This window comes from Echinops telfairi, unplaced genomic scaffold, assembly GCF_000313985.2.
Source record: "Echinops telfairi isolate 266 unplaced genomic scaffold, ASM31398v2 ScPeMD7_7441;HRSCAF=8479, whole genome shotgun sequence".
Taxonomy (NCBI): domain Eukaryota; kingdom Metazoa; phylum Chordata; class Mammalia; order Afrosoricida; family Tenrecidae; genus Echinops; species Echinops telfairi.
The window spans coordinates 593,493-607,752 of NW_022111341.1; the positions used below are offsets into that span (position 1 = coordinate 593,493).

The 14,260-nt window shown below is 41.4% G+C and overlaps 1 protein-coding gene across 1 annotated transcript in view; it reads left to right on the forward strand.

Annotated features, from left to right (window-relative positions):
- The first annotated feature begins 7,460 nt into the window (after positions 1–7,460).
- ZKSCAN8 (zinc finger with KRAB and SCAN domains 8) overlaps positions 7,461–14,260 on the forward strand; it is a 14,296-nt gene continuing 7,496 nt past the window's right edge. Inside the window, exons 1-3 of the mRNA XM_045298699.1 lie at positions 7,461–7,556; positions 12,883–13,369; positions 13,830–13,971. Of these exons, the coding sequence (XP_045154634.1) occupies positions 12,947–13,369; positions 13,830–13,971 (565 nt within the window). The 5' untranslated portion in view covers positions 7,461–7,556; positions 12,883–12,946. The remainder of the gene's footprint in view (positions 7,557–12,882; positions 13,370–13,829; positions 13,972–14,260) is intronic.

Below are 14,260 nucleotides of genomic sequence, written 5' to 3' on the forward strand. Positions count from 1 at the left end.
TTGGTCTGGGCTGGACTGGGATGTTTTCTCAATATATACAATTGCTCTTTGATATAAAGCTCTCTCTTATACATATATGAGTGTCTCTGGATTTGTTTCTCTAGTCAACCCAGACTAACATACAATGAAAAATCAAGTTATTGATGAAAGACAGAACATATAGGTTAAGAGCAGAGTGGTTCTACCAATTGTTACCGTTGGCTAATTCATGGATTCTTTCTGTGTGTGACTCACATTTCCTATCTGTAACTGGTAGTATAATGATGGCTACCTCCTAAAGATAGGTTAACCAAATGTTAGTGAAATCTAAAAGTTTTAGAACCGCGATTGGCATGAACCACAACAATAAAAAAGCCCTGCCACCAAGTTGCTTCTGTATCATAGCAACGCTTATTGGATAGTAGAACAGCCCTTTGGGGTTTTCAAGCCCTTAAATCTTTACGGGAACAGACAGGCTCTTCTTTCTCCTACTTAGCAGCTGGTGGTTTCGAACTGCTGACCTCACCCACTTGACCACCAGGGCTCCTCCCTAAAGGCTAGTCAACTGATATTCTTTCCTCTTTAATTCACAGCATAATGGCTGTGTGTGTTTAAACATTAATTATGTGCTCTGATTCTAAACTGCTCCCTAAAGAAATACCTAATTCCAATCCCTTCCCTGATGGTCCAATCAGTCCATCAGCAGTAAACATTGCCAGTCTCACCATCACCCAGAAGTTTCCAAGGTCAACTGATACTGTCCTTGAGGGAGTCCACTAGCCCCTTTACCTAGTCAGGCAGGCTGTTAGCAACCAAAGTGGGGTAGGCGCTATCACTTGTGAGCACAGACAGAGAGAGGACCCCCATTCCTGACTCTTAAAGTACTGGGGTTCTGGACTTGTGTTCCTTTTAGTCCCATTTGGAGAATCCTGGGGTACACTGGAGGGCAGGGATTCAGGCAGGGAGAGGTTGGCAGCTACAGAGTGTCTCTGGTAAAGCCAACCAACTGCTCCAGGGGTAATGGAGTTAGCCCACTATTAATCAATGTTGAGAAGGTGACATGGTTTGAGATCAGGACTGTTTAAGACTTGGTTTGGAGAAAACCCCAAAATATAAGAGTCACACACACCCCCACCTTGAAGTAAAGTTCCCTCTAAACTTAAGCATGTCCTAATTCAGCAAGCTTGTACCAAAATAAACTTTCCAGACAAGCAAGCCCATGCAGATAAGCAATGAAGTATGAGACCATGAGGGAGGGGCAGGATGCCTCCCTTGTCTGTGAACCAGGTCTCCCACTCCACTGAATCTCTGAAGTAGTTTTGGGATGTTTCAAACCCGTTTCCTTCTATCAAGGACTGCAAAAAAAGAAAGGATTGCAGAAACAAAGTTAGAATTTCTCAAATCAATCTCATCTCTGTGTTTGGCTAAAACAGTCCCGGGTGCCCCAGAGCTTCTCAGCTGGCACTGCAAGCACAGTGCTACAGTCTTGTGGAGCCCTAGGACTGGGGACTTGGGGGGTGGGGATTCAGAACAGACTGAGTGGATTTGAAGCCCTGATGGAGCGGAGATCAAGCACTCTGCTACTGGCCACTTGGAGCCCATCAACTGGCTGGTAGGAGAAGTCGTAGTCTGCTTCTGTAAAGACCCCACTCCCCACCGCCATTGGCTCACAGCAACCCTGTAGAGCAGAGTGGGGGGTTCCATGGTGGCAACTCTTTACTGCGAGGCCAGAAAGCTAATCTTTCTCCACCAAAGGGGCTGCTGGGTTGGACTGATGACCTTGCAGTTGACAGCCCAAATCCTAACCCACCAAACACCAGAGCTTCTTTTCTGTAAAGATCAGAGCATTGGAAACCCCATGTGGGTTTCACCCAGTCCAATAGGGTCACTGTGAGTTGGGATCAACTTGACCACAGGAGATTGGTCCTTGGCAACCCTTGATCCCGAGTTTAGAGCTGCAAAGCTCCTCTGGCAAAACGCACACATCTGGCTCCTGGGTTGCTTGCCTGAGTGACTGGTCCCTCTACAATCTGATCTAAATGATTTACTCTGTGGGAGGTTGACTTTTGCCTATTTATGTGGCTGTTTTGTTTTGCCTTGCCCCACCAGTAAACTCGTGGCAAGGAAAGGAAGTGGATAAATGTTTCACTCTTCTAATTTGAACTCAGAACAAGACGTCCATACTCTTTCTTACTCTGTCTCTCAGGGTCTTATTTTTACACACCCTGATTTTGGATTCTTAAGAGAAAAAGGGAAACTTGACTAGAACGATGAAGAAGAGACCAGTTTTATTTAGTCAGTGGAGAGCCGTTGCAGTGTTCTCCGAGGGGAGATGACCATGTGAACAAAGGCACAAGCCTGAAGAAGCAGCAGATGTGAGAACCCAATGGTCACATTGTAAGCCAGACATTAAGATTTGCACAAATATAAATTCCAATCCTCTCATTACCTTTTGAAAGGACTTTTGTAAAATGTCATTTAATTCAAAACTGTAAAAAATTCACCGCCACTGAGTCAAGTTTGATTCATGATGACCCTATAGGACAGGGTAGAACTACTGCTGTGGGGTTCTGGGACTGTAATCCTCCACGGGACTGGAAACGCTGTCTTTCTCCTGAGGAACACCTGGTGGTTTCAAACTGGGGGGTCACGGCCCAACTCATTACCACGATAGGGCTCCTAAATGTCAATTAGGTTGGCATATAATAGGGTTACTAGCATTTTAAAGTATAAATATATTTTCTTAAATTTCCAAATTTGAGTTGCTAACACAGCAAAGACAGATAGGGATGGCTCATGTAAACCAAGGCTCTTTGAGGTTCTCAGTAATCTTTTAAGAGTGTAAAGAAACCAAACTATCGAGAATTACTATGCTACTCCATGGACTAAATATGAATAGTGGTCCTTCTGAACCCCAAATGAGCGACTGAGGAGAATTGAGACATGTGTGAGGAGCTCCAACAACCAAAACTAAACTCACTGCCATTAAAGTTGCCTTGGACACTTACAGACACTACCTGAGAAGATAGAATTGCCTCTGGGGGTTTCCAAGACTAAATCTTGACAAGAGTAGAAAGCTTCATTTATCTCCCATGGAGCAGCTGGTGGTGTCAAACTGCTGACCTTGCAGTTATCATCCTAATGTACCTTTCCATATACTTATTGGATGTTTATGTGTCTTTTGCCTATTTTTGTTGGTTTGTCTTTTTACGATTCAGTTGAGAGAGTTCTTCATATGTTCTGAATACCAGTTCTTTGTCAGATGTATGTATTGCTAGTGGCTTCCTGTACACGACTTCCCTGTGTACTTTATTAATGTTGCATTTTTTGAGAAGATTTCAAGGGCAATGAAGTTAAATGTAATTGATTTTATCTGTTGTCATTAATGCCTTTCAGTCCAGTTTCAGGATTCTTTATCTAGGTCATGACACTATCTTACTTCTAAACTGACCCTATGTGTACAATTTGGGACTTGAAAAAAAATCTAACGAAAATTTTAAAAGAAGAAACAAAGCAACGTTGTACTCTGTCTCCAGTCACAACTCACCAAAAAGTTATTCAATAAAGAACAAAAATGGGTGGGTTTTTTATCATTTTATTTTTAAATTTTAATAAATCATTTTACTGGGGACTCTTACAGCTCTTATAAAATCCATACATCAATTGTATCAAGCACATTTGTACATATGTTGCCATCATCATTTCCAAAACATTCTTTCTACTTGAGCCATTGGTATCAGCTCCTTTTCCCCCCCCTCTCCTCCGCCCTCCCATCCTCAAGAACCCTTGATAATTTATGAATTGTTTTTCAATTTTTACACTGTCTGTTAACAAAAATGTTTTTGAAAGAGTTCAGAAGCACTATAACATCTTGGTGTTTGTTGCTCTCTTCTTGATTTTTAAAATAAGGACAAAACCTTTCAAAATGAATCAAAACTGCTAAAATTTAGTCCCGCAGATTGTACAAGTTATTTGAGGGTTGCTGTTTGGCACTGCCCTATTTGTTGTGGAATAAACAGTGGTGTCTGCTTGACCTAGACAGCTGATACTCTTGATGACCTCCAAGTGTACAGTCATTCTCAAGCAGCTAAGTCTGGCATATATTTGGGGAAGACAGCTTGAGAGAAATCCTTCTGTTCCCCACACATAATGATTAAAAAAAAGAAAAAGAAAAGAAAATACATGTCCTAGATGCAGTGCATCTCAGACCTCAAAGTGACATCTATGCTTTTTAACACTTTAAGGGGGTCTTCTGCAGACATCCTCAAAGAAACGTTGAGGTGAGGGATGGAGAAAAAATAGAAACATGGGTTATAGTTACCCGCAGGAGCAGATAGAGAGCGTGAGTACAGTGAATGACTAGAGGGGCCTCTGAGAACCAACAATAAGTGGATCATTAGGAAATGAGATAATTTATTGTGCCAGCCTGGCTGATAAACACAAGTGGGATTAACTGAAGGGCAGAGAGATAAATGGCTTGGTAAGCCTCACCTTTCTTGTCTCGCTCTGTGATCATCAGACCAGTGTGCGGCTGCCTTGCTTGTTCTGTGCCTCAATTTAAAGGCTACACTGCCTGTGGGACGCCTAGCCTGTGGACTGTGTCGCTGTAAGTTGAGGTCCCTTTAAGACATCTCTGGAGCTGGGGACTGGCGGTTGGTGACCTGCCTTGCGATTGGCTGCTGTGCTGACATAGCCTAGCTCTCTCTACAAATAGAGGAAGATCTGGCAGCAGACTAGACTTGAAGGATTGCTAGTCTCTCAACTTTCTCTCACAGACGTGAGTTGCACTGAGCCATTTGTAGTGCTTTATAATTTAACAGTTTATTTCTTGTATTATATATTTATCTGTATATGATTTAACAGTTCATTTCTTGTTATATATCTAATTATCTTTATAAATAAATATATTAAATTATCAGCAATTTGGTTTTATCTCTGTAGAGAACCCTGTCTAACACAGGAAATATCCTGAAGGAATAAAAATGTGGGGCCAACCAACAACAAAAACAAAAGACATACTCCATAATTGCCGCATCTGAAACCCTATCTAGTCCAGGAAGTTAGACACTTTCATACAAAGGGCATATGAATACTGAACGATTGTAGAAGACTATGGAGGACAGTGGGAGCCCAAAATCCATCTGCAGAATATCTAGTCAGATGAGGCCTCTGGAAGATGCCCTCTGGCCACAGGCGAGGGACCCAAACACCTTTACATCAGACAGAGATGATTGTAACCTTGATTATGGTAGAATGAACCTTGGTATCATATGTTATTTGGTCAGTTGACCTCCCTCTTGACCCAACCTGAATTGGCTCTAGAACTGATTGCGACAATGTATATACAATTCTTTAAAAAAACAATTTAAGAGGGGGGAAAAATTGAGGAGCTGATGCCAGGGGCTCGAGTGGAAAGCAGATGTTTTGAGAATGATGATGACAATAAATGTGCAAATGTGCTTGACACAATGGATGTATGTATGGATTGTGATAAGCATTGTATGAGCTCCCAATAAAATGATTAAAAATATATACACATGATAGCTGAGAGGAGATAATAATCTGCATGAGTATTACTGTAATGCTCAAATACACAAATTAGCAGACACTTTTGAGTGGAAATAAAGCATTACATTACTATTTATAATAAAAAATTAGGGAGCAAATGGCAGCACTCAAATGTAGTTTCCCTCTCTAGTGGGATTTCTGTGGTGACCCTTGTGATGGCCATTTTATTAGGAATCCTCCTAGCAACTTTGAGGTTCACTTTGTACACTGGTGCAGATAGAAACTGGAAACAAAGGGAATCCGGGACAGATGAACCCTCAGGACTAGTGGTGAGAGTGGAGATACCAGGAAGGTGGAGGGAAGGTGGGGTAGAAAGGGCGAACCGATTATAACAGTCTACATATAACCTCCTCCCTGGGGGATGGACAACAGAGCAGTGGGTGAAGGGAGATTTCGGACAGTGTAGGATATGACAAAATAATCATAATTCATAAATTATCAAAGGTTCATGAGGGAGGAGGGAGGAAGGAGGGAAGGGGGAAAATGAGGAGCTGATACCAAGGGCTCAAGTAGAAAGCAGACGTTTTGAGAATGATGATGGCAACAAATGTTGTATGAGTCCCCAATAAAATGAGAAAAAAAAACTTCAAATACTATATCAAGAAAACTACTAAAAAAGAAAACAAATTTGACCCCTGGATACCATGGGTGAAAGAGGAAGAGTTGTTGCTTATGGGGCATTGTGTTCATGGTCATAGTAGTGGGATAATTTGGAAAAGGGTATTGATAATGGTTGTACAAGATGAAGAATGTAATCAATGGTACTGACCTATACATGTAGTTGTTGAATTGGAGAGTATTTGTTGTGTATGTTTTTGCTACGATTTTAAAAATTACATGAATAACAGTGAGTACAAGGAAAATGTTCTAGAATTGATTATGGTGATGATTGTACAACTCTTCTTGACATGATTGAATTATTTAATTGTATGACATATGAAGTGCCAACAAAACTGTTTTAAAAACTAAGCTAAATAAATTAAATTAAAAAAAGAGTAAACTATTTGTGAACTTTGGACTATTAAAATTAGGTTCACCTTTTGGCATGGGGTTAACATTTTAAAGCCTAAGCTCCAATGCAAGTTTTATCATTATTCTAAGTCATTGTGATGGGATGCAGTGGAAAATAGTAGTTATAAAAGGTATATTCAATTTTGGTCTTTAAAAACACTTAATAAATTCAATTTCCATCAGTTGCTTCCGACTCATAGCAACCTTATATTGGGGCAGGATAGTACTCTCCCTGTGGATTTCCGGGACTGGAACGCTTTACAGAAGTAGAAAGCCTTGTCTTTTTCCCGTGAATGCTTAATAGTGCAAGGTATATTGTTTGCCAGGTGCCATTTGGGACTGATAAATATATATTATATAAATTATAAATGTGCATATATATGTATGTATGTATGTAATCATATATTATATATATACATAATGAACTGTGATTATCAGGAATTCCTCAAGAATGAACAGCTCTCATGGGAACTAAAGGCCAAATGCAAACCCAGTTTATTAATATGCTAGGGATCCTTAAAGTGTACTGTCCACCATTGCCACCCACCTCTCTCGTGAACGCGGGCCCAGCCGCGCTCCCACGGCTCAGTCCGGGAGGACCGTTATCTTCCAGCAAACAAAGTGGAGGAGCCTGGGGACCTGGGCGGATGAGGTAGGAAGGTTCGCCACATCACTGCCGGTCCACAGCCAGATGGGCGCCCAAATATCTGCGACGCGCAGGCGCCGGAGGACCCCGACCCGAAGCTCAGGGTCCTGAGTGGGGCTCGGGGCCTCTGCCCGTCCGACCATAGAGCGTTCAGACCTCCAGCGTTCCTAGAGAGTTTCCGGAAGTGGCTGTAGCACGAGAGGCGTGTCGGCCGGTGCGGTACCTCCGCAGGTTGGGAAGTTAGCTACTGGAAGGGTCGACTCCCTCTAAGGTTTTCGCCCCTCCTTTCACTCCGCCCTTTCGCCAGGTCTGTCTACCCTTGGCCGCCCCCCGGCCACCCGTGGAGCTCGCGGTGAGTGGGGTTCGGTCGCCGGGCCTGATGAAAGGGCGCTTTGTGGCTGGAGCAGGCCCCAGGGCTCTGGGAAGGGGTCTGGTTCGAGGCCGCGCCCCGCCATGATCGGATGCTCTGAGGTCGCGCTGTGCGGGTGCAGGCCACACTCTGGTCCTCAAACTTTTTGCTAGGAAACTTGTTCTGGGGGCTGGATTTCTTCATAGCTAATCGTTTTCTAGTAGTATTTTGCGGCAGATCTGAATTGTCTTAAAATGGCAAAGGACCCTTATCCAAGTAATGCCCACATTCTGAATTGTTTGCACTGAGCAGTTTTGCATTTCGGCCACAGTTAGGATATCCATGAATCTATACGTCTGTGTGTGTTTTGGAAGCCCAGTTAGCTATAGAAGTCTTTCTTGGTTGCTTTAAAGTTATTCTGCCTATTTTGACCCTTTCAGAAAAGTGTTTTGACCAGATAATTATGCAAGCGAAAATATTGAACAGTTTCAGGGTAATGTAGACGTAAACCTTATTCATAATACTTATTTCAGTTGTTTTTATTGAACTCGTTAAGTGTATGTAGCAGAGAAATTGTTCTAGCAAATGTACACACTTGCTGATGATTGTTGTGTTCAAATGTAGAATGTGGTAGATATTAAAACATGCAGCTGAGATCATTTGAGATACCTCCAAAGCCCAGTAATTATGTCACTTACCCTTTCTTGGTCAGTAAAGCTTAAAAAGTATCTTTCTTGTTTTAGCTTATTTTCGGTGTTCAGACATTTCTCAAATTAGACAACTAGACTGAAGCAAGAAAACGTTCCTTGTACATGTTCTGAGAAAAATAATGTGGGTAAGAGCTGAGTTGCACCGTAGTAGTTCACAGGGTTATATAACATTTGAGAACCTGGAAAAACCTTATCAAGAAACTGCTAGCTGTGTTTTCAGGGGACCTGGTGACACAGTGGGTTAAGTGTTGGGCTGCTGCTGCAACCGACCAGCAGCTCAGTGAGAGAAAATTTTACATCCTCAGAAACTATGGAGTACTATTTTGTCTTAGGTGTACCATGAACCATCCTATAGAGTCACTGGGAGCTAGAATTGACTGAACAGCAATGGGGTTTGGGTTTAGGTATTCTTTAAAAGTGTATAATCGGGGGGAGGGGGGGCAGTCTATAAGTGGGGGGAAAGCTATATAAGTATTTATTTGAAAGTGCTTGCCAACTTGATGTGGCTATGTATGCACACAATTTGTGGGGAGAGTACACAATGTAATAATTTTGTAGCACATATCTTTATTCATTTATAGGTTGTAATCCTCAAAAATGGGCTGCTTGGAGAGGGAAAAGACTAGAATATGGAATTTAACCACCAGAAGGAAGAATTAAGATGGGGGGTGGCCTACATGTTAGGATGAAATTGAGAGAACCCTAATTGGTGACATCCATCAGTTGCAGTATTACATTTGAAAACACAACCTCTCCCCAAACAAACAAGCCAGCTGACAAAACCCTGGGAAGAAAAGCTAAGCTGTGAAGATTCAAGTCAGAAACTCCCTACAATCTCCTCCCCACCCCTCGAAGTGCCTCTGCCTGTTTTCTCTATTTTATGTTACCATTGCTGGTGCTTTTCTTCATTCTCTGAAGCTTCCAGTGTGCATTTATCTGTTTCCTTTTTCTACAGTGCTGCCATTGTGACTCTCCTATGGATTATGGCTTCTCTGCTGAAAAGAAAAAGATCAGTGCTACAAACAAACATGTGCAGGAGGGCCATGACCACAAGCAGATAGATGCTTGCTATATTTTATACACTATAATACAGGGGCAGTAGTTATTCAGTGGTAGCATTTTCCCAGCCGATGCACCATATGTGCAACATTGTCAATGAGGCTTATGTGTTGCTGAATAAGTTTCTGCAGTGCTTCCATCCTAAGAAGGACTAGTAGAAAGGACCTGCTGATCTACGTTTTACCACCAGTCAGTGTAAATGTGACCAGTCACAACAGTCTGATGTGGTAGCCAGTAATGGAGATGGTGCAAGGCTGAGCAGCAAAGGGTTGCCATGAGTCAGTGACAGCTGTCAACAGCACTACAATATGATAAGACCTATGTTTGGATTGTGTACAAAAGACTTTGCCAGGAAGCTGGAGTTGAATGGTTTCAGCTAGACCAGATAACTCTTTGTTGTTGGACTGTGTTGTACATCATATGTTGTTTAGCTGCATTCCGTGCCCTCTAGAACTAGTAGCACCGCTGAGCTCCCCTCCCCATTGTGATACAGATGTCTCCAGCAAGTTGTCATATGTCCTATGTCCAGGAAATCAACTTCAATTGAGAACCATTGAGCTAGAGAATTCTACAATAAAACAGAATTATGAAAAAGCCACGGTAAAAAAAGGCTACATCCTTATCTAGAGGGAAGAATAGTGATGAGAATAAAAAGACAAGTAGAAGCCATTAGTCCAGTCGATAAATGGACCACATAGATGTATGTGATGGCACATTGTGGGATTACAGTGGACGATTTGAAACAAAATATGTGTGAACTCTTTGATGTAAAATTGATTATATGCCCAGTAAACCTTCACCTAATTCACAATAAAAATCCTAAAAGGAAAAAGCCATAGAGCGACCTTACATATTCATTAGAACATCTTTCTGACAGCATTGTGGAACATGAAAAGCATAATCCATTACCCAAAGCAAGACCAGTTCCCGCTGCAGTAACAGGCAATGATAAAGCAATTTTTAAAAAGCCCACAAAGAAATGGGAACATAAAATAGGTCTCTCTACCTCTGATAACAAATACAAACACTGAGATAAGTATTATAATGATAGCCCCTAGACTTCATTGTTTCTACCATACAATTTAAGATATGGACCTCCACTTTCTTGAGAACTCTATAATGAGGAAGTCACAATTCCTACAAAACTTTTACACATTAATTGTACCACTAACGATTGCGTGGCACAGATAATACAGAAAGGGAGAGATCACATCCAATTGGGAGTCATCAAGACTATTTTATCCTGTCCTTTGAGAATAGGTAGTTTGGGCACTGATGAAAGAAAGAAAGACGGCTTAGATAAATAGAGATGTACCATGATCTTGGAATGACAAACAATATTGTTAAGACATCACTTGTGAATACTACACAAATCCAATTTTCAAATTTTTTTGAACAAGCTAATTCTAAAAGTTATATACAAAGTCAGCGGAACCGAACAGACAAAAAACTTTTGAAGATGTGTTGTTTTCAAGGCTTAAAAAACCACAACACTCAAGACTGTCATATTGGCAAATGGACATAGGCCAATGGAACAGAATAGCAATTCTAGAAGTAGATTCACATATATGGTCAATTGATTTTTGACAAAGTTATAATGGTAAATGAATAGCGAAAGAGTAATCGTTTTAGCAAATTGCTACATGTTGATTGCCCAATGCCACAAACTACAGAAAATTAACATGGTTCATATACTTAAATATAAAACTATATGGCTTTCAGAAGTCAATCTTTGTGACTTTGAGTTAAGCAAAGCTTTCTTAGATATGGTACCAAAAGCATAATCCCTACAAGTGAAAGTTGAAGTGGACATCAAGAAAAATTAAGAATTACTACTTTTGAAAGACACGTTAAATAATGTAAAGACAAGTTATTGACTGGGAAAAAAGTTGCAAATCACATATCTGAGGAGGACATATACATAAGGGACTCTCAGAATGTGCTAATAATAAACCTGACTTTAAATTGGCAAATGTTTTTCACAGATACTTCACCAAAGAATATATACAGATGGCTTTAAGCACTTGAAAAGACATTATAATGTAAATTAAAACCATAATGAGATATCACTAAACTTACATTAGCATGTCTACAATGTAAACATAACAAACATCATCAGACAATATCAAGCACTAATCAGGATGTGGAACAGCCATTTTTCTTACGTTGTCATTAAAATGCAAAGTGGTGTAGCCACATCAAAAGACCTTTTCTTTTGAAGGAGCCTGGTAGTGTGGTGGTGCACTGGGCTGCCATCCACATGGTCAGCAGTTTGAAACCACCAGCGGCTCCAAGTGACAAAAATTGTGTCTTCTCCCGCAAACGGTTACTCTCTTGGAAACCCACAGAGGGTCACTGTGAGTTAGCATTGACTTGATGGCAGTAAATTTGGTTTTCCCAATAAAATGATCTTTAAAAACAAAAAATCAGTTTTATAAAGTTACACTCATCTTAAGATCAGCACTTCTACTTCTTGATAGTTACCCAAATGAAAGAAAAACATATACCAATATAAAACTTCATATGTAGATGTTTATAAGGGCTTTATTTGTAATCAAAAATGGAAGAAATTAGACATGGGTTCTAAGTATTGGCAGGTCATTGAAATTTCTTAGACATGGAGGGCCAGTACCTCAAAGAGAATGGCTGAGCTACTGCTAAGGTTTACAGTATAAGTTAGCCTTGAGACAGGAAGGAAGATGAGAGGCACATGTAGTGCCGTGACTGAGGTAACCAGTTGCTCTCCAATCACTTCCAACCCAGGTGACCCCATGTGCTACAAGCTAGAACTTCACTCTGTGGTGTTTTCACGACAGATCTTTGGAAGCAGATCCCAGGCTTTCATTTGAAGTGCCTCTAGGCAGATTTAAAGGAATATCCCAGCTAGCCCAGTGCTTAACAGTGTGTCTCCTGAGCTATATGGAAATTGGTCTCATGTTAAGAGTAAGGGAATGGAAAAAAAAAAATAAGGGAACGTTTGAGACCCAAACTGTCTGTTATCAGTTTAGTGCAGCTGATGTAGGAAACTTTAAAAGGAATCTACCAGCTGCATTGAGGGCCAGCTGAAGTTAAACACAGAATTTGAGTTAGAGCTTTCCCTGCCAAAGAATCTACACTGGCGCATAGCAACCCTATAGAACAGAGTAGAACCGCCTCTGTGGGTTTTCAAGATGGTAAATCTCTGTGATAGTAGAAAACCTCGTCTTTCTTCCACAGAGTGGCAGGCAGTTTTGAACTTCTGACCTTGCAGTTAGTGTCCCAATGTGTAACCCGTTGACAACCCGGGGCTCCTTGACTTAGCCCTAGTATACATGAGTTGCTGGTCTTTGTTTTTATTTAACCTGTTCCACACCCCCTAGTAGAGAAGGCAGAAAAAAAGGTTCCTTGGGTTGATTGGACATGGTAGGTAGGCAAGGAGTTGTTTCTTGGGTGCAGTGGAGATCTTTCAAATAGATGAACTGTGAAGTTCATGTCACAGTAGGAGCTTGTTCATATATCTTGTTACATCACTATAAACTTCAACTTGCCATAATACGATTTATTTTCTCATTTGTCTCAAGTACCCTTGGAAAGCTCTCGAAAAGAGGTAGTGGAGACAAGCTTCCTGAACTTCTCTGGCCTTCAATGGCTACAGAACCAAGAAAGACTTCAGTCCCACCCCCACCTGACCAGGCTCCTGAAGAGGACCTTGTAATTGTCAAGGTTGAGGAAGATCAAGGTTGGGATCATCAGGAATCTAATCAGCATAATAATAACAACCCTACTGGCCAAGAGTTATTCCGAGTTCGCTTCAGGCAGTTATGCTACCAAGAGACTCTAGGACCCCGAGAAGCTCTGATCCAACTGCGGGCACTTTGCCATCAGTGGCTGAGGCCAGATTTGAACACCAAGGAGCAAATCCTGGAGCTGCTAGTGCTGGAACAGTTCTTAATCATCCTGCCTGACGAGCTGCAGGCTCTGGTTAAGGAACACCAGGTGCAGAGTGGAGAGGAGGTGGTGACCCTACTGGAGGATTTGGAAAGGCAGATTGATATACTAGGGCGACCAGTAAGTAGAAGGGGCTGTGCATGTTGCAACTTGTGGGAATTCTGGAATCTGGGATGGAGGGACATGGGTATCACAGTGGGAGAATAAGTCCAAAGCACTGGTTTCTGTGTCATGAGGATAAACAGAATTTGGGTATGGTATGACTTGTATTTCTAGAGTTAGTTTTGTGTTTGTTTTGATGGGGGTGGCGGGGTAGACAGGTAAAAGGATATCTGCTTTGGGAACACAAAACATTGGTGTTTCATGCAGCAGGGAGGACACCAGCAGAAATCTTTTCCTTTGCTATTGAGCAGAAATGTTTCCTTTCTGTTCATATTCATGCACCTTATTACTCCTAGGAAGTAATGAGATTCTTTCCTCCCACACATATCCCTTGTAGAAGTGTTCTTGGTTCTCTTCTTACATCATTAACCACATCTCAAATGGATTCCCTTTTAACCTGCTTCTCCGTTCTTTCTAGGTCCCAGCTCGTGCACATGGACATGGAGTACACTGGGAGGAGGGGGTGAATTCTAAATCTCTCCCAGAGCCTCCAAGGACTCAGTCCCAACCTGCAGCAACCCAGCACAAATCTCTAGTCCCCCAAGGGCCAGAAGAGCGAGGTGAGGAGGCAGATGCCATTGGTGATGAAGGGAAGAAGTGCAAAGGAAAGAAAGTATATTGGGGATTATTTTCTACATCTAGAGAGCAAGCAACTATAGAATATGTGCTTTAAACTAGTGTCAACTGGGTTTAAATGTGTGTTTTTTTTATGTTTGAATGCATGTTCCTTTATTAAACCCCTATTCTATATTTCTTTTCTTTTTTAACATTTTATTAGGGGCTCATACAACTCTTATCACAATCCATTCACACATCAATTGTGTAAAGCGCATTTGTACTTCATTCTCA